The 23,640-nt window shown below is 51.2% G+C and overlaps 10 protein-coding genes across 10 annotated transcripts, besides 4 other annotated features; 2 read left to right on the forward strand and 8 right to left on the reverse strand.

The window, feature by feature from the left end:
- Window positions 1-160: 160 nt before the first annotated feature.
- On the reverse strand, window positions 161-502 carry EKO05_0010860 (uncharacterized protein; the record flags this gene model as incomplete). The annotated part of the gene is made up of 1 exon (XM_038947334.1): window positions 161-502. The coding sequence occupies one exon, from the start codon at window positions 500-502 to the stop codon at window positions 161-163; it is 342 nt and encodes a 113-aa protein (XP_038793117.1).
- Window positions 503-1,066: 564 nt separating this feature from the next.
- On the reverse strand, window positions 1,067-2,453 carry EKO05_0010861 (uncharacterized protein; the record flags this gene model as incomplete). The annotated part of the gene is made up of 4 exons (XM_038943911.2): window positions 1,067-1,557; window positions 1,629-1,919; window positions 1,991-2,277; window positions 2,338-2,453. The coding sequence occupies 4 exons, from the start codon at window positions 2,451-2,453 to the stop codon at window positions 1,067-1,069; spliced, it is 1,185 nt and encodes a 394-aa protein (XP_038793118.2).
- Window positions 2,454-3,095: 642 nt separating this feature from the next.
- On the reverse strand, window positions 3,096-3,871 carry EKO05_0010862 (uncharacterized protein; the record flags this gene model as incomplete). Its single annotated transcript, XM_038943692.1, has 2 exons — window positions 3,096-3,476; window positions 3,572-3,871. 2 exons carry the CDS (start codon window positions 3,869-3,871, stop codon window positions 3,096-3,098), a joined length of 681 nt encoding a protein of 226 aa, XP_038793119.1.
- A 2,103-nt stretch (window positions 3,872-5,974) lies between these two features.
- On the reverse strand, window positions 5,975-8,136 carry EKO05_0010863 (uncharacterized protein; the record flags this gene model as incomplete). The annotated part of the gene is made up of 2 exons (XM_038943697.1): window positions 5,975-7,671; window positions 7,818-8,136. The coding sequence occupies 2 exons, from the start codon at window positions 8,134-8,136 to the stop codon at window positions 5,975-5,977; spliced, it is 2,016 nt and encodes a 671-aa protein (XP_038793120.1).
- A 987-nt stretch (window positions 8,137-9,123) lies between these two features.
- EKO05_0010864 (uncharacterized protein) lies at window positions 9,124-10,054 on the forward strand (the record flags this gene model as incomplete). The annotated part of the gene is made up of 2 exons (XM_038943707.1): window positions 9,124-9,221; window positions 9,274-10,054. The coding sequence occupies 2 exons, from the start codon at window positions 9,124-9,126 to the stop codon at window positions 10,052-10,054; spliced, it is 879 nt and encodes a 292-aa protein (XP_038793121.1).
- A 717-nt stretch (window positions 10,055-10,771) lies between these two features.
- Window positions 10,772-11,279, reverse strand: EKO05_0010865 (uncharacterized protein; the record flags this gene model as incomplete). Its single annotated transcript, XM_059637864.1, has 3 exons — window positions 10,772-10,907; window positions 10,959-11,051; window positions 11,101-11,279. 3 exons carry the CDS (start codon window positions 11,277-11,279, stop codon window positions 10,772-10,774), a joined length of 408 nt encoding a protein of 135 aa, XP_059493847.1.
- A 9-nt stretch (window positions 11,280-11,288) lies between these two features.
- Window positions 11,289-11,322: a tandem repeat.
- A 378-nt stretch (window positions 11,323-11,700) lies between these two features.
- Window positions 11,701-11,750: a tandem repeat.
- Window positions 11,751-12,352: 602 nt separating this feature from the next.
- Window positions 12,353-12,587: a dispersed repeat.
- Window positions 12,588-13,136: 549 nt separating this feature from the next.
- On the reverse strand, window positions 13,137-14,062 carry EKO05_0010866 (uncharacterized protein; the record flags this gene model as incomplete). Its single annotated transcript, XM_038943834.1, has 2 exons — window positions 13,137-13,352; window positions 13,403-14,062. 2 exons carry the CDS (start codon window positions 14,060-14,062, stop codon window positions 13,137-13,139), a joined length of 876 nt encoding a protein of 291 aa, XP_038793123.1.
- Window positions 14,063-15,901: 1,839 nt separating this feature from the next.
- EKO05_0010867 (uncharacterized protein) lies at window positions 15,902-16,289 on the reverse strand (the record flags this gene model as incomplete). Its single annotated transcript, XM_038943700.1, has 2 exons — window positions 15,902-16,214; window positions 16,276-16,289. 2 exons carry the CDS (start codon window positions 16,287-16,289, stop codon window positions 15,902-15,904), a joined length of 327 nt encoding a protein of 108 aa, XP_038793124.1.
- A 447-nt stretch (window positions 16,290-16,736) lies between these two features.
- Window positions 16,737-18,874: a mobile genetic element.
- Window positions 18,875-19,001: 127 nt separating this feature from the next.
- Window positions 19,002-21,349, forward strand: EKO05_0010868 (uncharacterized protein; the record flags this gene model as incomplete). The annotated part of the gene is made up of 2 exons (XM_038943874.1): window positions 19,002-19,376; window positions 19,496-21,349. 2 exons carry the CDS (start codon window positions 19,002-19,004, stop codon window positions 21,347-21,349), a joined length of 2,229 nt encoding a protein of 742 aa, XP_038793125.1.
- Window positions 21,350-21,766: 417 nt separating this feature from the next.
- Window positions 21,767-23,345, reverse strand: EKO05_0010869 (uncharacterized protein; the record flags this gene model as incomplete). Its single annotated transcript, XM_038943698.1, has 2 exons — window positions 21,767-22,877; window positions 22,930-23,345. The coding sequence occupies 2 exons, from the start codon at window positions 23,343-23,345 to the stop codon at window positions 21,767-21,769; spliced, it is 1,527 nt and encodes a 508-aa protein (XP_038793126.1).
- Between the last annotated feature and the right edge of the window lie 295 nt (window positions 23,346-23,640).

The raw sequence follows: 23,640 nt of genomic DNA on the forward strand, positions 1-23,640 counted from the left end.
TGACTGAACGCAACACTTGTCTAGCAGAGCTAACAAAGATCTGATAACGAGCGTGTTAAGTGCTAGTGTTCGCGCACCCCGTCTTGCTCCGAGAGAAACCAACAAAAGCGCAAACCCTCCACCTGTATTCAGAACCAACCACAATTGAAAGCGCCCACGTTTACTTGCAGAGCCATCCGCGGTATTTGCCAGCCTGACACTGTCCGATACCAGTACCCAGGTTGAATTGACCTTCGCATCCGTTCTCGTTGCACGGGCCGGGGGAGGATCCACAGACGCTCTGGCAGTGGCATCCGGCCCATTGCCCGGCACTGCAAACACCGGAGGATCCGCCAGCGGGGTCGTTGAATCCTGCACAACCGTTTTCATCGCATGGTCCGTTTACGGAGCCGCACGCTGTTTGCTGGCTAAGTTCGTTGGCGATGGAAGGAGCTGCTGCGATGCCTCTGCCCATTAGGAGTAGCGCGGTGATGGCGAGAGGGAGGTAAGTGAATGCGACCATAGTGATGATTTTGATAATTTAACGGACTGCTGGATCGCGTGGGAAGTGTAGTGGTGCTGGGAGTGGTGGGTATTGTGATAGGAAATGATTGGGGTGCTGTCAGAACCGATGGGATGTCTCCCCTTCTTATACTTCGACAGGTTAATCGACCTGAGTATGTCAATCCTCACTTCGTCCTTGAAATATCCAGTGAACAAGAAGCGAGTCCCGTTTTGTGCTCGATTGCTTGTTCGAGTTCCTAATCCCAAACGCGGTGGGTCTGTGGTTACACGATTACCAGACATAACACGCTCACGTCAGACGTAGTCCATTCCTTGTGCAATTTCGTGAATTGGTAATGATTAGATATAATTGGTTAGTATCGAATCTGTTAGAAGCAATGGATGGGGTGACAGCTCCCTAATGAAAAGCTCCGAGAACACTAGCATGACTTTAACTTAAGGCAACGATAAGCCTCACCGTGAGACTTGCAACCAGACGGAATGCATTACCAAAAACAGGAGGAAACAGCTGTCCTCGTTTCGAACACAACCGGTGAGGTATGTAGGACCATACTCGGGGTCGTTACAACTCAATCTCACGTACATTAGGAACCCGCCACCAAAAGAGCCCACCCAATACAAGCAGTGCAGTCACAATAGGCTGTAAGACCTGCACACCGGCCTTTTGAGCAACCAATCCCGTCATAGACGGGAAGAGCGCCGCTCCAGCTTGTGCAAGCACAAAGATGAAACCCAAAGCGGTGGAACGAATCTCGCGCGGGAAAAGCTTGCTGCTGACAGCAATGCCTACAGGGAAGAAAGGTCCAGAGAAGAACCCCATCAGTGCGAGTGCTACTGCAGATCCGATGATGTCAGGCACGAGCCAAAAGACTAACTGGAAGGCGAGTGTGAGGACGAAAGATGCCAGAATGGTACTTTGCTCGCCGAGGCGATGGATAGGCTCGGCGAGAACGATGCGGCCGAGCAGAATCCCTGCGTTGCAGCCTGTTGGGACGTAGCCCATCTTTTTCAGGTCACCACCGCGAACTTTGGTCAGAAACTCGACCACCCATCCTGTGTGGCATCGGACATGGTCAGTCTGTTGAATTCGGAGAATGTGAGTTGATTGAGCTTGTTGAACATACCTGAAGCAGTCATCATTGCTCCTAGTTGCAGGAAGAAGGCCATAGAAATCGCCCACAGCGACCAACATTTTATCGATCTTTTCAACTCGTGCATCGCCACTGCCTTCCTTTCCGGGATCTCTACCACGTCCTGGCCAGCTTGTTTGTGGCGAAGCGAGTCTTGGAACGCAAAAAAGGTCCCCGCTACATTGAGTGCGTTTAGTCCGATGAGTGCGTAGTATGTTGCCTTCCAGCTAGCAACACCACCTATGTTTTCTTCTTTCGAGGCTAAAGCAGTTGAGATTATCGGTCCTAATGCAAAGGATAACGGGTCAGTGAAACCAGCAAAATGGAGCCAGAGGCTGGGTCTCGTTCTCACTCACCTACAGCTAGACCAGCAGCGTAGCTTGCATGAATGAAGCCTAGCCATATGTGTGCAACTTTTGCGCTGCTGACAAAGGTGTTTGCATGCGAGTCTTGCACTGCCATTCCTAATCCACAAAAGAAGAATGAGACAGAGTACAATGGCAAGGGACCCCACGGTCTCATAAACTGTCCCAACAACTGGAGAGCAGCGCCTAGAGCAAGGATGAGGCCGAGGGGGAGATAGTTGACCAGGACAGGATTGATTGGTAGAGCAGTGATCCACCCGACAAAGGTACACGCATATCTGCAGTAACAGTCAGAGGTGCCCTTGATGTTATTTGGGTGGCATGAGGTGACGACTGACATATACGCGACCTGGCCTGTTGATATCTTAAAGCTATTCAAGATGTATGGGATCAGAGGGCCAAGAGTTCCATCGTTCACGCCTGAGATGAAGAAAGAGTACCCGCACGCAAACATCTTTAAGATCGGTGTCTTCGAAACGCTCGTTGAGGTACTTTGCGTAGATGCATCATCAGGTCTCCTCGTTCGGTTTGTGTTCTGAAAGCAGTTCCGGAGCTCGTGATTTGATGTTAAATCATGTGTAGTGGAGTCGATAGGTACCATGACAGGAAGCTCAAAACTGGTGAAAAGCAGCCGGATGCTAGACTATCGTGTGTTGAAACTCCAGGGCACAAGGTCAGAAGATTGACAGAGCAGATGGTGACCAACCTTTCAGAAGTGACTTAAGACTAGCGATATAGGTAGAGTGAAGACAGCAGCGCGTTATAGGCTATGCAACGTGATTGTTAATTCAGAAGTTGGATCGAACATAATAACACCTTTACATAGAGAAGACACTGCCAGGCGCAGGTGGTGTCGCCAAGGCATTCGCAAGCACTGCCTTATCGAGATCGTAAGCAGCTTGTACGTCTACGGTGAATGGCGCAAGCCAAGACTTGGCCCCGAGGATGTGCCGCAAGCTGTTGGTACCGTTATTGCGGGTGTTTCGCCTACTATTAGGCTCTCACACGAGCTCAATGTTGTATTTAGAATAGTTCTAAGATGCGTGGGCGAACAAGAAGTCCTACAATGTGTGTTTTAGTGCTAGATTTCTGGTTGTTAGTTTCGTGCTCTGTACGCGAAGCCATATCTTCGCACGAACGTATTCCTGGCATTGGCAAGAGGCAAAGCATGTTCGAGTCCTTCCAGACGATGCAACGGTGGAGTCATCATTGACGGCATATGTTGCAGGCTCTCTGATAACTGCAAGACTTGGCACTCCCCGCCGCCCATGCTGCCGCTCTTCTTCAAAAATGCGGTGAGCGCCCTGACGCTGGGTCCGTCGTTACGGACGCCGGCCGTGGTCTTGATTGGATGGTGGCTCTGAGCAATGTCGCACATCTCCTTGGAGAGACTGGTCTTGTTGAACGTCTTGGTGGAGCCGGGGATCTTGGCCTTTTTGTCAAGGAGCGCATTCAGCTTGCGACGCACGGCTGCGGCCTGGACGTGTCAGCAGGGCCCATTCTCGCGGCAGGGGCAGGAGCGTTTTCGACACAGACAGGAACATTCGCGAAAAAGGTAGGAGCGAGACATACATCTTCATAGCAAGGAACTTCGCCCTCCTTCTCCTCGAGTGCAATGTCAAGGTAGCTGTCAGGGAGGTCGGCGCTGGCTTTCTTTGTGCTTGGCCCTTCCCTCTTCTTCGATGCAGCTTTGGCTCCGGCGGCAGGAGCTGCATCTGCCTTTGGCCACGCGTTTCCCACGTGCTTGTCCTTGTCCTCGGTCTCGCTTTGGTAGACCGCAGAGTCGATGGCTTCGGTGTCTTTAACCGGCTTCCGGTAGGGCTCAGTGCGCGCGTTTTTGACGCGACTCTTAGGAATCTTTTCACGTGGCATCGTGTTGGCAAGTGCAGGGGTCTGTGGGAGCAGTGAACTGGAATGTTGCAGTGTGCAGGTCGACGAGCGCGTTGCGTAGGTCGTAGCTTTAATTCACCGCGATGTCGTGACTATATTGTTGTAGTTGCGAAAAGCGCGTCTGGAAGCTCAGACGCGCTTGCTAGCGTGTGCTGCCCCCGCAGTAGGTAACTTAAATGCCCCAATAGGTTGCGTTATCGCAGGACATAATTCAGCGTCGAAGTAAGGTGCAACCGTCTTTCCAAACAGAGACCGTACGTCCAAATTATCGTAAAGGATGGACGAGACGAGAAGCTGTACTGAAAACCAGCACCATGGGAGCTTGGTCTTCCCAAGAAACCGGTGAGGAACGTTGTGTCTCAATTCTCAGGTCGTGAGTGATAGATCCTACGTATTGAAAACACGAGCATGACACGCTTCGTATCTTGGCTGCGAGCTGCGACCTCTGAGAACTGTTTTGGGAATTATAATCATGAGATTCTTGTTTTCTCATTGGTCAGACGCTCCACCCACGTTATTTATTTGAGCCAATGAGACAGTGCCAAAGTCTTTCAAAATCTCTCGCGACCTCTGCTCACGGGCGCTAGGTAGGCGCTTTCCAGTACCGCCCTTTGAGCCGTGAGCAATACTCGAATCGTCTCGTTAGGATCTTGCCAGACCTATCACCCGGAGGATTCATCAGATGTAAGATGTGGCACACGACCATCAAGTCGCAGTATCAATGTTTGTCTTACAGATGGGGTTCTTCGATAGACTCACAAACAATCCTTGTCCAAGATTGACAATCCAGCAACTCTGAAGAGTGACCTTTTCAGGTCGGCAAACGTCTGCACAGCTTCCTGGCTGCTGCTCGTGGATATGCAGTCCTTACAGATACATTTTGGATCGATCTTATGTGCTTCGATCAAGAAAACGGACCATAGCGAAATCACCAGGTGACGCAGATGGGGGAGATCTTCTCTCAAGCAGACAGAGTGATCATTCAGTTGGGTAACTATTCAAAGCCAAAATCTGGGTACGGGATTGAGATTATTGGGGTTTCTGGCAGGAAATTGGTTGCAATGAATGCTGGCAGCGCGCGTATATAACTCAAGAACTCGTGTTGCTACGCTGTATCGACTTCTCAATAAACAAAACGCTAGCCTCATACTCGGACATCGACATTGTATCGAGTTCACTTCAGTCCCATATCGCCGACTTGCTGGCCATGCGAGTCAAGTATGAGAAGAATCGCAACTCACTTTAGCACAGGCTTTGGCTCCAAAAGTCTTCTCTCTCAAAAGAAAATTTCGTCTGAGAGAGGCACGTTAATTGCAGCGTCCCTCGCGATCGAACTTACTCTTTTCTCGCTCTTTTGAGAGAGGGCAAAAGCGTTATAGTCGACTGCACAATGCTCGCGTCCGACCTGGCTTACCACCTGCCCAAGCTCCACATACAGCAGTCATGAACAAGACGAAACCAGTCTCATTGAGATCTGCTCTACAACTACACATACCTTGTCATGGCTGGTGGGATTGCATAATCTGAGCAATGTGGCCGTAGGTGTCTTCTCTGGTACCTGGATGGACGATCATCGTAAAGAACCATCGACATATGATGATCGTACCAGGTGTTTGCTAAGAAGCTGTTGGCAGGCCTTGAGATTGAAATTGATGGCGTCGAGTGGCTGAATCTGCCTCTGATAAGCGTACTACCGCATGTCTATGCTACTCAATTGGTAAGAAATCCAAGAGATGCAGAGATCGGCCCTGAGATTGCAATCCAGATGTTTTTGTCGCGAAGTACTTCCGATGAAAGTGACGGAATATTTAGCAATGAACTTGAGCTGCTTAGCGTAGACGTTGCATCAGGTGAATTCTTAGAGGCGCATGATATGCTTTGCTTCTGATCATGACATATCGCGATGGTCCTTCTATGAGATCTTATTGAACCGCTCATCTAGGATCGTTCGTCTAAATTGTTCTGTGGGCGTGTGTCATGCGACACAGCCGTTATGAGCTGAGTGAAGTAAAGCTTGGGTGATCTTTCAGTATTGACGTTCGTTGGTACCAGCGGTAAAGCGGACAATATGGGACCGCATTCAGGTCAAGACAAGATGACAGAGAGGAAGTCCCTCTTGCTCTTCTGTTTTACTGCCTCTCCTTTCATGACACCGTGCAGATACGTCTGCCCCACTAATTTGAAAACTCGCTCATTGACTGGTCGGAAGACACAGGGCATCTTGGCCCCAAGCGGCAGCCATATCTCATCTCCTTCTTGCGCGATCGTTGGAGCCAATCCATAGCGACCGTCGTTAGTAATGTAGAATATCTTCGTGGTGCCCATTTCTTTGGAACATGTGTGAAACATTTCGACCAATCTATCGTCGACGGCGATTTGATCTTGCGGGGGCTCGCGTCCATGATAATCAAGAAACCCTTGTAATCCATATGCCTGACGAGTGGTCTGTCTACCATCGTAATCTTGCATCGGAGTATCCTCTCTAGGTAGTCCGGCAGTCAGAGCCATCGCAAAGTCTGACCATCTATCGTCAAGTCTGCACTGTTCCGGCATGAGATGTGGTGCAATCTGGAGCCCTGCTGAAGGCGTGGAAGAACCTGCGAAGCGTTTTCCTGGGAAGAGGCTCTCCGCAAGTTTCCAGATTGAATTGACTGCAGGTCCAGGGTGAACGAAGCCGATTGTGCCCAGTCGCATGGCGATCAAGGATAACTTGCTGTTCCAGATGCTTCCGACTGGAGAGTGAACACTAAGCAGCGTAGGCTTTAAGGTCCCAGAGGCTGAGTACATGTTCCAGAATCCGTTGAAGTACGGATCTTGACCGGTGATGTCCCAACGAGGGACCCACGATGGAATATCCGCGTTGATAGTCTCTTGATTGTGTGCCACATGTTTGAAAATCTCTAGGCCGATTTCGAAATGCTGGATCGCGTTGATCGCGAGCTGAGTACAAACAATGGAAACAGTGTTTGCCTTTTCATAATTTGGCGAGATTATAGTTGACCTCCCAGCGTAGTAATTACTGGGGTTATGATAGTAAGGGTCGACGTCAAGAATGTGCTTCTTAAAAGCGGTTGGATGGCCCAGAAATGCATATACGGTATCTCTTGGGTCAGTACATCTCAGACCACGGGCGCGTTTGAGGACGTCAAAGAAGTTTTCCGCTGAGCCTGGGTCTGAGCCGATCTCGATGCGATGGGCACCGCGGGTCGAATCGTGATAACCTCGAGCTATTTCCAGCATTTGACATTCGATCTTACTTAAAAATATATTCCCGTTTTCTGAGTAGTTCAAGAGTTTGAAAAACTGTCCGACTTCTTTCGCGGTGAATTGTGAAGTACCACAGTTGAATGTTGCGGCTGAAGCGAGACCCAATTCTTGCACGCACCAGACACGTTGAAACCAGGGACGGTCAAAAAGCAAGACAACAGCCACTCTTCCGGGCCGTGACCAGTCGTGAGGGTCATCGAATATCCTCTCACTATGCAGATCGCGAGCTGAGATTGTAGAAGAACTGTACAAACGAGCACATTCCTTGATGAGTTCGGCGGCATGTCGCGCGCGGCGAGCTTCGGGCTGATCATCATCTTCGCCGAGCCAAATTTGGACTCGATGTGCCTTCCAAAAGATGAGCCCCATAATCTTGACCTGTGTGGATCGTTCGTTGTTGTCCTTCTGGTTTACGCATAGTGCATCGGCCCACAAGATCTGAGTGGTGCTTGGGTCTCGAAGTCTTCGAAGCGCATCCGCTAAGCTGGAAGTAACGCGTACAGTCCTTCCATCGCCTACACGAGTGTCAGACCCTAGAAAAACGTGATCCGTCCAAAGATAAATGCTAAAAATTGGTTCATCCAAGGACAGAACTTGGTTCTAGCAAGCATTGTAGAACGATCGCGGAGGAGGAAACCGCGCCGCCCTACACTACACTTACATGTTATCTTGACCTTATGCCTCCGGCTTCCCCAGACGTAAGAGATAGCATTATAGCGTTCGAAACCTTCGACGGAAGACGTTGATGTGACATCGTCGTAAGCATCCAAATTGACGACATGAAGCGAGCAGCAGAGTGGAGCATCTCCACAACCTGGGTAGAGCCGGAGTAGTCTGATTTCGTTCTTCTTTAGAGCAATGTATTTGTAAGGCAGTTTCCGAACCAGTGGGGAAGGACATGTTGAAAGTGCAAGACGTCTGATCTTCTTCAAAGACGCGTGCCGCTCAGTAGGGTGGAGAGGAGAGACGTCAGCAAGCATTATTGGAGCAAAGTATTGATCTGAAGTCACGGTAGAAGGGAACGCTAGCATGTAATACCTGCTCGAATTCGACCTTCCTATGTAAGAGCGTGGGAGGCATGCGCCACAATGTCGATTGCTGCCTACACATAGTAACGGCGAGGCCAATTTCCGGTGCTGAAGGTCCGCAATGCAGGCATGTTCCTAAAACAAGCTCCCGTCAGCTCTGGTGACATGGGGTATAAGGCCAATGAGAAAAGCGCCACAAACATTGAGGTGTCGTTGGCGCCGACTTGTGAGAAGGATTGCCGCCCCGCTCCAGCGGCGCGTAGCTTGCACACTCACTGGTTTCAAATGCAAGGTCTCATTGTCGATATTTCCATCTTATCTTGATTGATGTGCTTTGATTCTCTACATTTCGCGTAAGTATCTGATCGTAGTTTGGATATGCAAGATGCGTTCTTGGCTAATCACTCGTGTGTGAGGTTTGCCTTGTATATGGAATTGAGCCTTGCACAGTAGCTTCCATGCACAGTAGCTTCCATGCACAGTAGCTTCCATGTACAGTAGATTCCAAGCACCACGCTCGCTTTCGCGACCCCTGCTTCACATGGCCGAACTTGAAGCACAGAACAGAAGAGTGTCTGTCGTTTGGGCCTGGCGCCAAACCACGACTCGCCGGACAGGTGGCGCTGAAGCAGCCGATGTTGGCTTGTGTCCTGATCCTGACTTCCGCGGGCGGTCGGACGAAAGCGTGAGATAGGCTACGCTTGAAAAGGCAAGACGCTCGGCAATTCGGACCCTGAGTCGCTGACGCAGCAGTGGTGGCATCACAAGCTTGGAAGCTTTGCGCCTCTCCACATTCGATACAGTTCTCGCGCTTTCTAGCATGCGTGCGACCAGCATCGCGCAATCCGACAAAGACGCTTTCTTCTCAGCCCAAAAAGCTGACGTCCAGCTCCAGATACTGCGAAACTGGGCCTACCTGTACCAGAGAGCTTCGCCACGATGGCCCGAGGCGATGTAGATGACATTGGTAAACACTGTCAGATGGAGTATTGTGGGAGGCTCGACTTCCTGCCTTTCCCGTGTCAATGGTGCAACAAGTAAGTATGAGATGCCCGGTATCTGATGGTCCAACAGACTAATTGTGCAAAGAGACTTTTGTGTTGATCACAAGAGCATAGAAGCGCACAAATGCCCCGACGTGAAGAGTGTAGAGAATGGGACCAGCACGACATATGCACATGAATCCGGTCGTGAACGCCCCTGCTCAAAACCGTCCTGCAAGAACGTCATCGACACTCCTCTCATAGGCGGCGTAGACTGTCCACGATGCAACAGACGATACTGCATGACACACCGCCACGAAGAGCAGCACGACTGCAAAAACCTCATACCGATTGGCGCCCGCCCATCTACCGTGCAGCAGCGGACACAATCGGCGCTGTCGAAGCTGAAGCTCTGGGCGGAAAACAAGCGGAACGAGGACGAGAAGAGGCAATCCGGCCCTAAGAAGTCTGGATTTCTTGGGCTGGGCAGGGGCTCCAACTCGAGCGCAGCTGTGTCTGCGCAGGTCGAGTTGAACGCACTGAAGAGGGCGGCGAAAGGCGATGCCAAGGTCCCACCAGAGAAGAGGATCTACTTGCACGTCGAAGCATCGACCGACACCACCAAGGCCAAGTATCCAACGGGGAAGTTTTTCTACAGCAAAGACATCACTGTGGGACGAGTCTTGGACATGGCAGCAAAGGCGTTGCAGGTGGAGAACGTGAACAACCGCGGCGGTGGAGAGCAGGACAAGCTGCGCGTGTTCCACGTGCAAGCCGGGCGGTTGCTGAAGTTCAGTGAGAAGATTGGAGACGTGTGTCTGAGCGGCAACATGATCGTTCTGCTGAGAGGCGTCGGCGATGGAGAGGCAAATCTCATCGACCTATGAGACTTGACAAGAGCAGAGTTGGGTGAAGCCTACAGCGAGGCGCACGGGGATGCAGGTTCGGAGAAGGAGATACCCCTTGAGTGACGATTCACGACAGTATTCGCGGCGCATAGCATCTGGATTGTGCATTTCATTGCGGGCTCAAGATGGCCACGTGTGTATGCGTTTTTGGTTGTGCAGTGTTGTTGCAACTGCCCGAACGAACCGACGAGCGCACTTGCAGCTGCTTGGCATGACGTCTTTCATAGCACAGCAAAGTTGACTCTATTCCTGGATTGTTCGCGAGGAACCGGCTCTACATCATCGGTACCGGGTCGCAGTGGTGTCGAGCACTTCGAGCACCACGCTGGACTCTACTCCTAAAACAAGTAGGCGAGGCTCTTCCGGATAACATGCCAAAGGCAGTCATGAAACACGTGCGACCCACGGACGCAGCACTGCCTTTTGGCTACAAGGGCACCTGAAGCCCCTGGTGACGAACGCCGCTCAACAAGATTCCAACTCCAAAACACCCCGCTTGTGTTGCAGCATGGCTGCCGTCCTCTCGTCTCCTGTTCCTCTCACAGGTCGAGTCGGTCTACGTCGACTGGCTATCCATTACCCACATCGACTGCTGGGGACTTGCGCCTGCGTGGTTTCGTCATTGCGAGTGCGGTGCGAGGACTCGAAGCAAATTGGTCCGGCCATGTTGGCCCCATGGTGTCGACCGCAGACGCCTCACGAGCTGCTGGGATTCTGGTTGCAGCATCGCAAGCTGTGTATGCTTATTCCCCAACCTATGCTCGCCAGGTTGTTGACTCCGTCAGCAAACGTCAGATACTGATCTGATCTGTCGCTCTTGCAGTCGTAGTTGCTAAGCCTTTGTCAGTCACGCGTCGTCGGGCTTCCAGGATAGGAGGCTTACTCGAAGAACTGGCAATACCAGTAGTCGTCCCTGCTGAGCACCGCAGCGACATCATGTCCACCCACAAGGATTGATTGTACCCGTCCATCGATTCTACACGTGATTAGCGAGCGAAACACGACACAGGCTCCAGCGGCCTCACAAGTTGTTATCGAGCGACAAGCACTGGTTGTTGTACGCGTCCACGGATACCTCGGAGAAGAAGGCTGGCGCTGCAAACAGCTGCACTTTGATGCGAAGATTGGTTATCATGTCGTCGGCGACCGCGAGCCGTGCACTGGCCAGGAGGGACGAGAAGATGGCAAGTGGAAGACTGCGCATTGTAGCGCGCGCATTCAAGTGGTAGGCGCAGTCGCAGTCGCAGGCTGGTTCGTCGTGGAGTCGGCGGTGGGTTGCTTGAGGGAAGTTGGCCTGAGGTCAACGAAACAAGGAGAACCGGTGACGCTCAGCTGGTGGGCCGGCGCGTGCGCCAATTGGCTCGTACTGCCTCGATGCTTTGCCGAGGCCGGCTTAGGCCCAACATTGTTCGTGCGAGTGGGGCTGGAAACAACAAGCGGACCACGCAGAGTTGGTGTCTCGATGTTGAATCAGTGATGGGACTTGACCACTTGTAAGAACAAAGTAAGAACAATGTAAGAACAACGCCGGTCGGCCATGTTCCGTGGTGCAGACTGGTGGCATGGGCATGCTGGCCGGGTCCCCAGAACCGAGGCCTTGCACAAGCACGTCATACGCCGAATACCAAACAAGCAAGCAACCACAGACACCAAACAAGCATTCAGTAAGCAGCAACAGATACCGTTGACAATCCCAGCCATGCCTGACAGACAGTACGGCGCCACGTGTTGCGAACACACATATGCCTTTTACCGCTGCTTTGCGTCCTGCCGTAGGGGAGACTGACTTGGAGACGCGTGCACTCGGCCTCACTGAGCTGGCCGCGCCGCACGCGCCCCTTCGGCGCCTACCGCAACACTGTCGCGACTCATTGAACACGACGGACGCAGAGAGCAAAGATCTACATGCGTTTTACAGAAAATCTACGACGGACACGAAGCAAGAATTCACATGCGTTTTAGAGAAAGTCTACGACGGACACGAAGCAAGAATTCACATGCGTTTTACAAAAAGTCTACGACGGACACGAAGCAAGAATTCACATGCGTTTTACAGAAAGTCTACAACAGACATAAAGTAAGAATTCACATGTGTTTTACAGAAAGTCTATAATAGACACAAAGTAAGAATTTATATACGTTTTATAAAAAGTCTACGACGGACACGAAGCAAGAATTCACATGCGTTTTACAAAAAGTCGACGACAAAGCGCTCGAGAGCCATTACTGACTTACCCTTGCTGTTACCCCTCCTCACATCAAGCAACGATCTGTCTACCATGGTGTCCGGCGAAAGTAGAGTCCCATGGTCAGTGCAATAGGGGGGGAAAGTACCAGGCTTGGCAAGTTCCACTTCCGAGGTTTTCTTGGTCTTACACCAATCAGCAAGCGCTTCCTCTCTTTGTCATATGCTAGAGCATCCGTGCACGCTTGTTATAAACACCAATGGGCATTTCTGCACAACAGCCACCGCACTGGCCATGTCACTCTACTTTCGCCGGATACCATAGTACAAGGGCAGGGAATGAAGCGAGGAGTGCCGGTCTGATCACCGCAGATCGCAACATGCACAAGTCCTGGTGGAAATGAAAAATTCCTCGGCAGGCGTAGGCAGGGGAGGGGTTGTCAGCGCACAACGTCACGTTAACATGGGAGTCAGGACCGCAGCTCAACCTTGCCTGTACCCACGCCAGGTTGCAAATTCTGTAAAAATGGGCCAGGCCAGGCAACCCTGCGACGCTCAACCGGACAGCGCTGCTATCACGTGCCGATCACCACAGCGACGCCCGTTTACCGTACTTCGGTCAGGTGCACTTCATAATCACGTTGTGCATGTGCGATAGCAAGGGACGTGGTGTGCAGAGAGCAATGCCAGTTTGACACGTACCTGGTAATGTGAAATATCTACACGGAGAAGTCGTAACGGTCATGATGAAGTTGGCATCCGCCAAAGAAGAAGAGAAGTACGACCCACGTTTACCGGTTTCCAAGCGACCAAATGCGCCGTGAACCTTTGGTAACGACACGAAACCACGGACAATCACCATCGAAAACAAACTTTTTAGTTGGTGAAGTCCCTTGCGTGACGGCGAGTGTTGCTAGCGACAGCGACAGAGGCGAGCGCAGGGCCGGGGGCATCGTCAATCGTCTTGCCGGCGTCGTGCCAGTACAGGTCCCAGGTAAGCAGCTCATCCTTGGGAGAGTAAATCTCAGTTCCCTTGACACCTTTGGGAACTGGCTTGCTGTCATCTCCTCCGCTGACGAAGACATTGAAAGCCTGATTCAGTCAGCCATTGATCGAGAATACCAACATGTTTCGAAACCCACCTGAGGCCAGAACTGCCTCTCGGAGACGCCGCCGTTGTTGTGGATCGAGGCCACCTCGGTGCGCAGCACGTAGTTGCCCGAGGGGATCTCGCCGGGGATGGTGACCGTGTGGGCGTTGCCGTTGTCGTAGAAGATGGCGTCGGTGCCCCATTTGCCCGTCTGCTCGCGCGGGTCGCCCTTTGCGAAGCGGGTGCCGGCAGGGTAGCCGGTCAGAGAGACCTGGTCGATCTTGAAGAACTCGAGCTGCGTCTTGTCGACCTTGGAACAGTCGCCGTTGCAAGCAGCGAGGTAGGTGGCAGTCCAGCCGTGGTGGGAGCAGTCCCAGCCCTCCTCATTACCGGCTTGGCACTGGCCCTTGTGGTGCCAGTGGAACGTGACCTTGGAGCCGGCAGGGGCCTCGGCGGTGTTGGGAGAGGGTGTGGCGTCCTTGTGGGCGATGATGTCGGGCTTGTTGATCTGGCTACCCATCACAGGCTGGTAGCCCCAGCCCTGGTTGGTCTTCCAGGCAGGCGAGTTTCCCTCGAGAGCATCATCAATGGACAGACCGCGGAAGCCCTGGTAGGTCTTGCCGCCGATCTCGGCGCTCTCGACAGCAGTGTGGCCGGAGACCTGGGCAACGAGGCCCGCGAGAAGGACAGCGGTGTGGAGGATCTTGGACATGTTGATGGTAGTTGGAGTTTGTAGATTTGGTTTTGATCAAGTTTCCTGAACTGAAGGTGTCGACCGTGTGATTGGGTATGCAGAGAGTGAATGTGATGTTTCGAGCTCACAGAGCTGTAGAATGAATGACTGGTCAAAGATGGACTGAAAGAAGGACTGAGGCGGCCGAGCGTGGGGAGTGAAGGGAACCGGAGAGGTGCCAACCTTTTGTACTCTGCTGTGGCTCCCGGTAACGCTCGTCTCGTACCTGCTGTGGAGACACTTGACTCCCTCTTGCGATCAGCCACCCGGGCCCAAGCTGCACGTCCGGGCGTGTGTTGTCTCTCGTCCTGGCAGCCCGACTGGTCGACAGTGCGGACACTTGACATGAGCTAATGTAGGTACGAGGAACTAGGCCGCCTTATCGATAGCCCCGCAAACCTCGAAGCAGAACATCCTTCGGCCTCTTCACCCCCTGAGATCACTCCACCTGGTGGCCAACATCGAGGTCCGTCTGACAGTGAGACTCAACACTACTGCTACTCAGGCTGCAATACCGGCCCCCCGCGAGACCTTCTCTTTCGACAGCCCGGACTCCAGCGTCCGGGTCTTGCCCACTGACATCACGACAAACCTTGTAGATTGCGAGCAAGGCCTAAGCCGCCCGGGTGTTGGGGTCCAGGAACGCCTTCCCCCTTGGCAGCGGGCGTTCCTGGATCCAGACTTTGAAAATGCGGAGCCGTGGAGCAGCGTCATTTGCATGCCCGTGCCCGGCGAATCAAGGAGGAAGGTGTTACGTGTCTGCTCGAATTCTCCTTGCGAGCAGCGTGGATCGTTTGGGAGTAAACGGCTCGGCTGCGGGCTCGGCGCGGTGGGTGCGCGGCAACGTGGTAGGCCTGCCGCCCAGCGCCAACGTTTCAGATGCCAGCCTTAGCGAATGGCTATCGATAAACAAGAAGGACGCAAGCACGGCAAAGCACATCGAGGCTGTTGTGCACCTCAACAAGACCTTATGCGAAAATCACGACTTACCGCCACGTCCTGGGTAGAGGGCGACCGGCACCTTGGTGGTAATTGCCGCTTCCAAATCACCTTTCCAAGACCTGTATTTGCTTCTGGCGGCGGCAGAAAGATCTACCAACGGATCGTCACTCGCTGAGACCGGGCGCATCCAACCTCAACTCGGTGTTGCCTACGCCATTGATCTCTCCCCCCGACACTTTTCTTGTGCCACCTCTCCATCTTTCCCAAAGCCGCGGAGTATCTGCTTTGTTTCATCTCATGCGAGGCTCGCGCCTTGTGTACCGTCGGCAAAGAAACAGCACGACAGCTGGGCAGCCACAGCGCGATCTGGCACTTGCATGACGTCGGAGCCATCTAGAAGAGCACAACACTGTACTTTACGGTAGAACTTGCAGGTGTGGCGAGAGTAGTCTTTCGTGGGAGATGGTGCCTGAACTTCTAGGCCTTGAGGACATGGTCAGGTAGTGACGAAGCTCAAGCGGAGCCGGCCTACTTCAGTCAGCATCCACTTGCGCTTGAAGGTCCGTCAAGACCCTTCTCCACGGCACGTTCGACCCACGGGGCGGGACAAAACACATTTCTGTAGTTCAATGCACGCTTGACTTGGTTCGCGCCTTGGTAGAAATGACGACTCTACGATCCGGGGAGCTTTGCAGCTACCCTGGCAATAGATGGCCAACTGCCACCGCTCTTGTCAGCTGGGTCACGTGGGATCTGTACATGCGGCATTCATGTCTGACGCACGTGTCGGGCATTCGTACAGCAGACGGGTATCGATTTTGACGCACTGTATGCGGCTGATTCTCTAGATCAGCCTTCACTGCATCAGTTGACTAGTTACTGCAGCATAACCATTCGACCTTCCATCGAATGTACCATGATGTGCTTCTCTCCGCTGTCTTTGGTCTCTTTGGCCACCAGGTTATGGTCATTGTGCTGGTAGATCATGTTGCTCTTCTTCATCAAAAGCTGCATGACGCAGTGCATGTTGACCCACGACTCGGGCACCTTTTGTATTGCATCGTTCTCTTGTTCGCAACCCGAGTTCACAGTCAAGGGAGTTGATGTCCGGACAGTCCGGTTCCTCCAGTCATCCAGTCCGGCGCTGACGTTCGGCTCCGAACAGCCTCGTGAGGCTGATGTAAGCTTCCTGAGGCAAGCTGTCAGGACGCAGTGCGGCGTCTGGAAGTTGAAAGCAAATAACAACGCACAGTGGCGGCATCATCTCGGCTCCGAAGAGCTTGGGTGCGCAGCCAAAACACCTGTCAGGTGCAAGGCACGGTGACTTTCGCATTGCATGTCTTCTTTGTTCCCTCCTCTTCCTCCACACTGCAATGGATATGCTTTTTCGCCTGAATTGACCCTTGAATGGCCTCTCGAGCACCAAATCTGTCTGACTGGGGACTTGGACGACTGCATCTTCGCATGACACCTGATTGCATCTTGCGATACTTCACACCATGTCTTCCACGGTCGCGTGCCGCTGCCTACGGTCAACAGGCAACCTATGGCACGTCAAGCAAGATCAGCGGCCCGAGTTTGGCAGACTAGGACTGAGCAGCTCCTACCTCAAGCTTGTGTCCAGGCGAGAGGCTCTTCAGTGTTCGTCGGCGTGCCTGAAGGCGAAGTAATGTGGCGGGGGCCTAATCCTTTGAGCTGTGGGTGGCAGGGTTACCGTGTCCGTGCGCGCAACGACCGGAGTCGCGCAACAACCGAAAACCACCTCAACGCTCAAAATTAGATGAGGCTATAGAGCCACCCACAACAGCTATTATTTTATAATTTTGTGGTGTAGTACTAATTAATTACTTGCAAAAAAGATGTACTATTTAAATTTGGCTGGTAACTTAACGTTGCGGCCACGTGATGTGGTTTTAAGTGGGGGAGCTGGGGACAGCGATAGGGGACTACGACCACCAACATCATCCCTAGGACCACGTTTTTAACGCTTTTTTGGCTAGGTTGCTTATAAAGCTTTCTTTTTACCCTTTTAAGGTAATTGTATAGCTTTTGCAGCATTAAGCTCTTGTTATTAACGCTGCTTTTTAGCCTCCTGTTTAGCCTTCTAATTTGCTGTATTAGCCTTCTCCTTCTTACGCACTACCTTAGCTGCCTCTTATGCCACATGCCTCTCCTCCTTCTCCTTCTCCTTAACCAGCTTCTTAGCAGCTGCTACTTCCTTACTAGTAGCTTTTCTAAGCCTCTCCTCCTTCTCCTTACGTTGTCTGACTTGCTTACAGAAGCATGCTTTATTAACCTTTCTAGGTAACTAGAACACTGCACCACTATAGTACTCCTGCTGTTACCATAAGTCTAAGGTTTTGCTCTTCTTTTTATACTTCTTCTGTGTCTTTAGAGTCTTTTTAAGGCTATCTATCTTATACTAGAGGTATAAGGTTTTAACTAAGATATAGTAGATTAATTATCTTAGTTATCTTTTTAACGTTACTCTTACTCTAGTTTTTAACTACACGCCGCAACAACATCTCTATTTTAAGCTAATCCTTGTTACTATAAACAGATAATAAGGACCTATCTAAATCTAAGCTCTCTAGTGTTTTAATAAAGTAGTAGAGGATAACGTTAGGATTAAGTAGATAGATACCTGTTGCCTTAAAGGACTTAAGTATTAGCTTTTTAGTAAAGCTACACATCTACGCTAGCCAGAATAGGCAGAAGAAGTCTGCTCTAGTAATAGGTGCGTTGTTTTAAGCCTTATAGATGTGTGTTGTAACTGCTTTTAAGTACGCTGTTAATAGAGGCTTAAACAGCACTATATTAAGCAGCTAGAGCGTTTAGGTTAAGTAAGGGGGAAGGACAGCTAGGAGGATCTTGTAGTTATTATAGTACTTAATAAAGTCTATTGTTACGTAGGATCTGTAGCTATCTAGTATTAAAAGCCTCTACTTTCTTTGTGCTTTCTCCTTAGTGTAGCAATTAAACACCTGCTTAAGCCAGGCAAGGCCTATATCCCTATTTGTCTACTCTAAGAAAGATAATGTAACTATTATAGAGTGTTTTCCTAGCTTAATTTTAGCTACCTAGTCTAATTTAATGCTGGCGTTGGCTAACTTATAGATAATGCCTAGTAGTAGTACTGTCCTATTACCACACACACACGCTATAAGCGTCTACTAAGCTTAGTTACTATCCTAGATAGATGCTTTAATCTCTCCCTTTATCTACATACGCTTACTAAACACGTGTTTTATCCTGCCTGTAATACTAATTATAAAGCCCTTCTTATCTATATTGTATATGTGGCAACCCTTAATAGAGTATTTAGAGATTTTGTGCTGTAGCAGGTTAAAGTAGAGCGTATATTTATTATAGGAATTAGCGTTATAATATAGTTAATCTATCCTAGTAGAGTAACATAAGATAAGATAGATAGAGTACTTGTTAATAAAGCAGGTAACCTAGCTCTTACTGACTGGATTTTGAGCCACTAGCGACGCAAAATTCTGGATTATCTCTCTAGTAGGTGGTAAGTAACAAGTACTAAGTAACTCTATGTACTTTATAAGCTCTATCTCCTGTTATAGCGTTAAACGTTGCTAGTTGATATCCTTAGTCTCCTAGGAGTCCTAAACGTGCTTGTGTCTCTAAGCTAGAGTTACGCAGTTAACGCTAAACCTAGTAGCAAAATGCTAATACACAAGTTTTTTGCCTAGTTTTAGCACATTAATTGCTGCAAGCGCTTTGTTAATAGCTGCTATAGTTGTTAAGTTACGACGCGTCAAAGTATGGTGTAGTTGTGATGATTCGGTCGTTGCGCGACTCCGGTCGTTGCGCGCACGGACACGGTAGAGCTGTCGCGTGGGGGACGGGCGAAACACCACACCTTGACTCTCCAACCTCGACTTTGGCCTTTCAATCCCGTCAATCCCTTGCTCCACTAAATGCGGCATGTGAATCCGAGCTTCTTCTGTTCGTGATGGACGAATCGAATCCCCGCAAGCGGCCTCGACCCGTGGTTTCGTGTCTACGCTGTCGCGACAAGAAGCTAAAGTGCGACCGCACCGCGCCGTGCGAGAACTGTATCAGAGCAAAGACATCAGACAGTTGTACATATCAGCGGAACAACAGCGCAACTTCGAAAGAGGGTATGCCGGTATCGAAAGCGACTACCACCGCCGTTGAAGATTTACAATCGAGGTTGGCTAGAGTTGAAGAGCTGCTGGGAATTCGATCCAGCAACAGCCCAGATCGAACTGAAGATACGAAGCCGCAGACGATAGGCACTGTGGTGGTCAAGGGGAGCAGGAGTGTATTTCATGGGCAAAACGATCGAACCACGCTATTGAACCAGGTATGTGCATTGCGCTGAGCTTGTCCAGTCTTCTCTTCATACTTCCTGCCCTGCAATTTTGTAACGCATGCAATTTGATCGTATGTTCATTGTGTCGCCAAGCAGCTGATATTCTGTAGTTTTTGGAAGTCAAGGATTTCATCCACGAGTTGTCCAAGGACAAGCAGATCCAAGCGTCGGCGAAACAGATCAAGTTCTTGCAAAACAAATGTCGCAGCAAAATAGGCTCACCGGACAGCCTTGTAGGTTCAGAATTCTCCATGGCGCTCCTGAATCTACGAGAATTTCTTCCGCCGAAGCCGTACTGCGATAGACTTGTGGATATATACTTTCAGCATTTCGAACGTACCTTCAGGGTATTGCACATACCTACCTTCTTGCGCCGGTACGAACAAATCTGGGCAGATGAGCATGTCGATATATGTTCTTCTTCCACCATCATACCCAAACTCACCGTAGTCATGACAATGGCGCATCACATGGGTGATGCACTGCAGCAAGGCGATGATCGAACCTATAAGACATACCTAAAGGGGCCTGCCATGGATCTGGTTCACGCCTGGCTCGACGAGCTGGATAGAAAGCAGCGCACTGAACTCTCTACATTGCAAGTGGAGGTGTTACTTCTCCTTTCCAGAAGCCTCCGAGGGATCCAGCCGGAGAAGCTGTGGAACTCAACCGGTGCTTTAGTACGCTCTGCCATGGTCATGGGTCTCAATGTCAATCCTGCAGGTATCTCAGGTATCACACCATACAATGCCGAGCTACGGCGCAGAATATGGGCAACCATCCTCGAGATGGATTTGCAGGCTTCTATGTTCTGCGGCATGCCACTTGTCGTTCCTGATCTTGACCCGTGCTCACTAGTTCCATCAAACATCAACGATGTTGATTTTGACGAATCGTCTGGGAGCCTGCCTGCCTCGCAGCCGATTCACACGTACACGGATAGTATCTATCAAGTCGTTCTCGCGTCCTCGCTGTCACAGCGCATCAAAGCTCTGTCTGTTGTCCAGCATTCTACCCCTGATGTCCAGGAAGGTATCAGTTTGGGGAGGATGGTCGAAGAAAGCCTGTTGCAGAAGCCACAAGCGCTAAACCTGGACAACAGTAACGAACGTCCTGTAGACGGTGGCTCGTTGCTACATTGTGTCTTGCTCGATCTCTACCTGCGACGGCCTATACTTCGGCTGTACAACGCTTTACTTCTTGGACAGCAGCAGAACACCCCGGCGCTTGTTCGGATAAGAAAAAGCTGCCTCGAGTCTTCGCGAATTGTCCTCTCCTACCAAGATCTTTATACCGTTCCCGCCCTTGCTACGGTCACTGATAGCCCGTGGGCACATCAGAATTTCTTCTACCAATGCTGCAAAATGGATGTCCTATGGGCGGCACTCACCCTGTGCGAGCAGATCAAACATCACTATGAGCTGGAAAGAGACAAGGCAAGCTACGATAGCCTGCCCTTGGTTCGAGCAGTCAAGACCACAATCACTCACCTGGTCGAACGTCTCGGACAGAAGGGTAGCGATCTCAAGGATATTGTGTTCCTCGCGCTTGTACTACAATCTGTCCAGCTTCCCGAAACGTCGCCAGATCGATCGCACCTACTCCAGCAAGCTGCGACGAAGACGTTAGCGAGGTGTCGAGAAAAGCTGTTGCAGCCTTTGGCAGCAACTCACTCGTTACCACCGGCAGCGTCTATGAAACCTCCCAGCGTTGATGCAACACCGGTCCTAGGCTCAATGTCCAGTGCGATTACACCCCCAATCTCCAACCCCAGACTTACTCCAATCTCTGTGACTGACACGGCGTTCCCGATGAACCTTCCAGCGAGCTCGGAACAGTGGTTTGGCGATCTGTCTGACCTGGCTTTGGAGTACAACACCTTCCAAGCTGGTGTGTTCGATGCCAACGATCCTTTGAACTTTGGCATCGCGCAGAATTGGAACTGGGAGCATATGTGGCAGTGACATGGTTTGCAGAGGAAAGTCAACGGCCGGAGGAACTTGTTTCTCGCGGACTCAGTACTTGCCACTTTTCAAGTCCCCAAGGCAACCGGAATGGAGATCATAGGTGCCCAACGCAGATGCCGTGTGGCCTTCTGCGGCCATGAGACGTCGCAACGTTTGAGAATTTAGGCAGATATAAGGGTTGGATGTCTGGCCCCAGTCCACAGGACGCTACAATAGTGTCATTTTGTGATAGTTTGAGAACCCTGGTGGCAGTATTTGGGGGACCACCAGTCCGCATAAGAGGTATAGCAACGACGATTTATAACACCCACAAGGCTAATCTCTACCAAAAAAAAGCTCCCAAGTCGAAACTGTTATCCTGCGACGAGTTGGCGTCTGTGTTGCACAAGCGTCGACCTGACAAGTTCCGAAAACCTAAGAAGACAAAATACTCTGATCGTTGGTGGTGAACACACCCCTCGGGTCAACCTCAGTCTTGATCTGCGTCATCCGCTCATAGTTCTCCCCATACAATCTCTCGCTCCACTGCGCCTCCGTCAACTCGGTATCGCGATAGTTCACAAACCCCCTCAGCGGGACATTCTCCTTCTGCAGTTGCTGTTCAAACGGCTTGAACCCTTCTTGCAGATACTGAATACCATCAGCCGGCCACTCGCTCAGACCGTCGGCCAATCGGCCTTCCCAGCGGATCAGCCACAGGCTGTTGGCGTGGGCGTACGAAGTATCGCTGTCTTTGATGGCGCGGGCGGGACTGCCACCCCAGAGATCGAGGAAGCCGAACTTGGTCATATCGGTGCGGTTGAATGCGAAAGTGGTGTGTTCATAGAGAGCGAGTGCGGATTCGTATGTGAACGGCTGGTCGGCGCGCAGGACCAGGGCTTGGAGGTACATGGTCCGAGGAGGATAGGTGTCGGTCGTGCCAGTGAGAGACGGTGTAGCGTTGTTCTCCATGGTCCAGAAGTCCGCGGTTGAAGTTGTTAGCGTCGTGGTGTTTGGTAGGCGCTCCATAAGAGGAGCGATGGTGCTGTTGAAGTCTTCAGGGTTGCCGTAGAAGAACCCACTTCCAGACCATGATGTGGCGAGCGACCATCGGAGAGCAAAAGTATCAGGGGCTTCGGTTTGCGCGTATTCCTGTACGGCTAGCAGAGCGTCAACGCCAGTCTCGATGCTGGTGTCGCTTGGCAGGGAGATGGTGAAGTTGGTCACCTGTTCATGCTCTGGTTTCCAGGTCTTCGTGGTGAGAGACAGGAGTATACCGTACGAAGAACCAGCTCCTTGAGCGACCCAGAACAGGTCCGCGTTTTCGTCACGAGAAGCCTTGACAACAGTGCCATTGTACAACATGTACTCAACACTATCGAGGTTGTCCATGGGCGTGCCGAGGAGACGAGTTGTTGTACCGAATCCGGACCCAATCGAAGAGCCGGAGAGACCCACCCAGTTGGCTCGAACATGGGGGAAGTGACGGCCGTGATTCTCCCATAGCCATGTGACGACCGGACCAACTCGGCTACCACCGCCATAGCTGCGCGCAAACGTCAATATAAGTTGCATTTGCATGGTTTGAATCAGCTTACGTCAAAAGTTGAGTACCGTCATCGTAACTCTTCTGGTCAAAGTTCACCATGTCGATTACAAGTGCGCCATCGTGAGTTCCTCCTAGACCGTATGCGCCGTAAGAGTGCCCGCCGTTCAGTGCTGTAACCTTGATCTCCGACGCAACTGCGCATGCTAGTGCCGCTGCAACATCCTCTGATGTAGTTGGTGTGACGACAGCCGCCGGCTCAGGATTGAATCGCAGTGACCATGGAGAAGTTGTTTTCTCCCAGCCAGGGTTTTTAGCCGCAGTGAACTGCAGATTCTTGTCTTTCAGACATGCGCCTAGTGTCGTCGTATCCTGGGCAGCTGCGCTAGCAATTAGGGTGGTGAAGAGCAAAGAAGAGGAGAGGACACGCGGTAGGTTGCGCCCTGACATGAAAGAGAAGTCCTGCATGATGAGTTTGGGCAATTGTTTGGCGATAATCGTTAATTGTTCGACACATATTTAAATGCCTTGTGTGGCCCCTGAGATCTCGGCACTGCCATAGAAGTACTCCATAATTACCTACTAGAGCATCCTACAACATAATGACAGCGACTTGGCGCCAACAAGAGATGCCCAGTTGGTCCCTAATGGTACTTTGATATGTGCTCAGGCGTTCGGCTTGGCTGTGCTCCGTCCCAAGCATTGCCCTTCGAGCTCTGACCTGATGGAAGCACGGGTTTGAGGTATTGGTCTCAGCAGCAAC

This window comes from Ascochyta rabiei, chromosome 21, assembly GCF_004011695.2.
Source record: "Ascochyta rabiei chromosome 21, complete sequence".
In the NCBI taxonomy this organism is placed as follows: Eukaryota; Fungi; Ascomycota; class Dothideomycetes; order Pleosporales; family Didymellaceae; genus Ascochyta; species Ascochyta rabiei.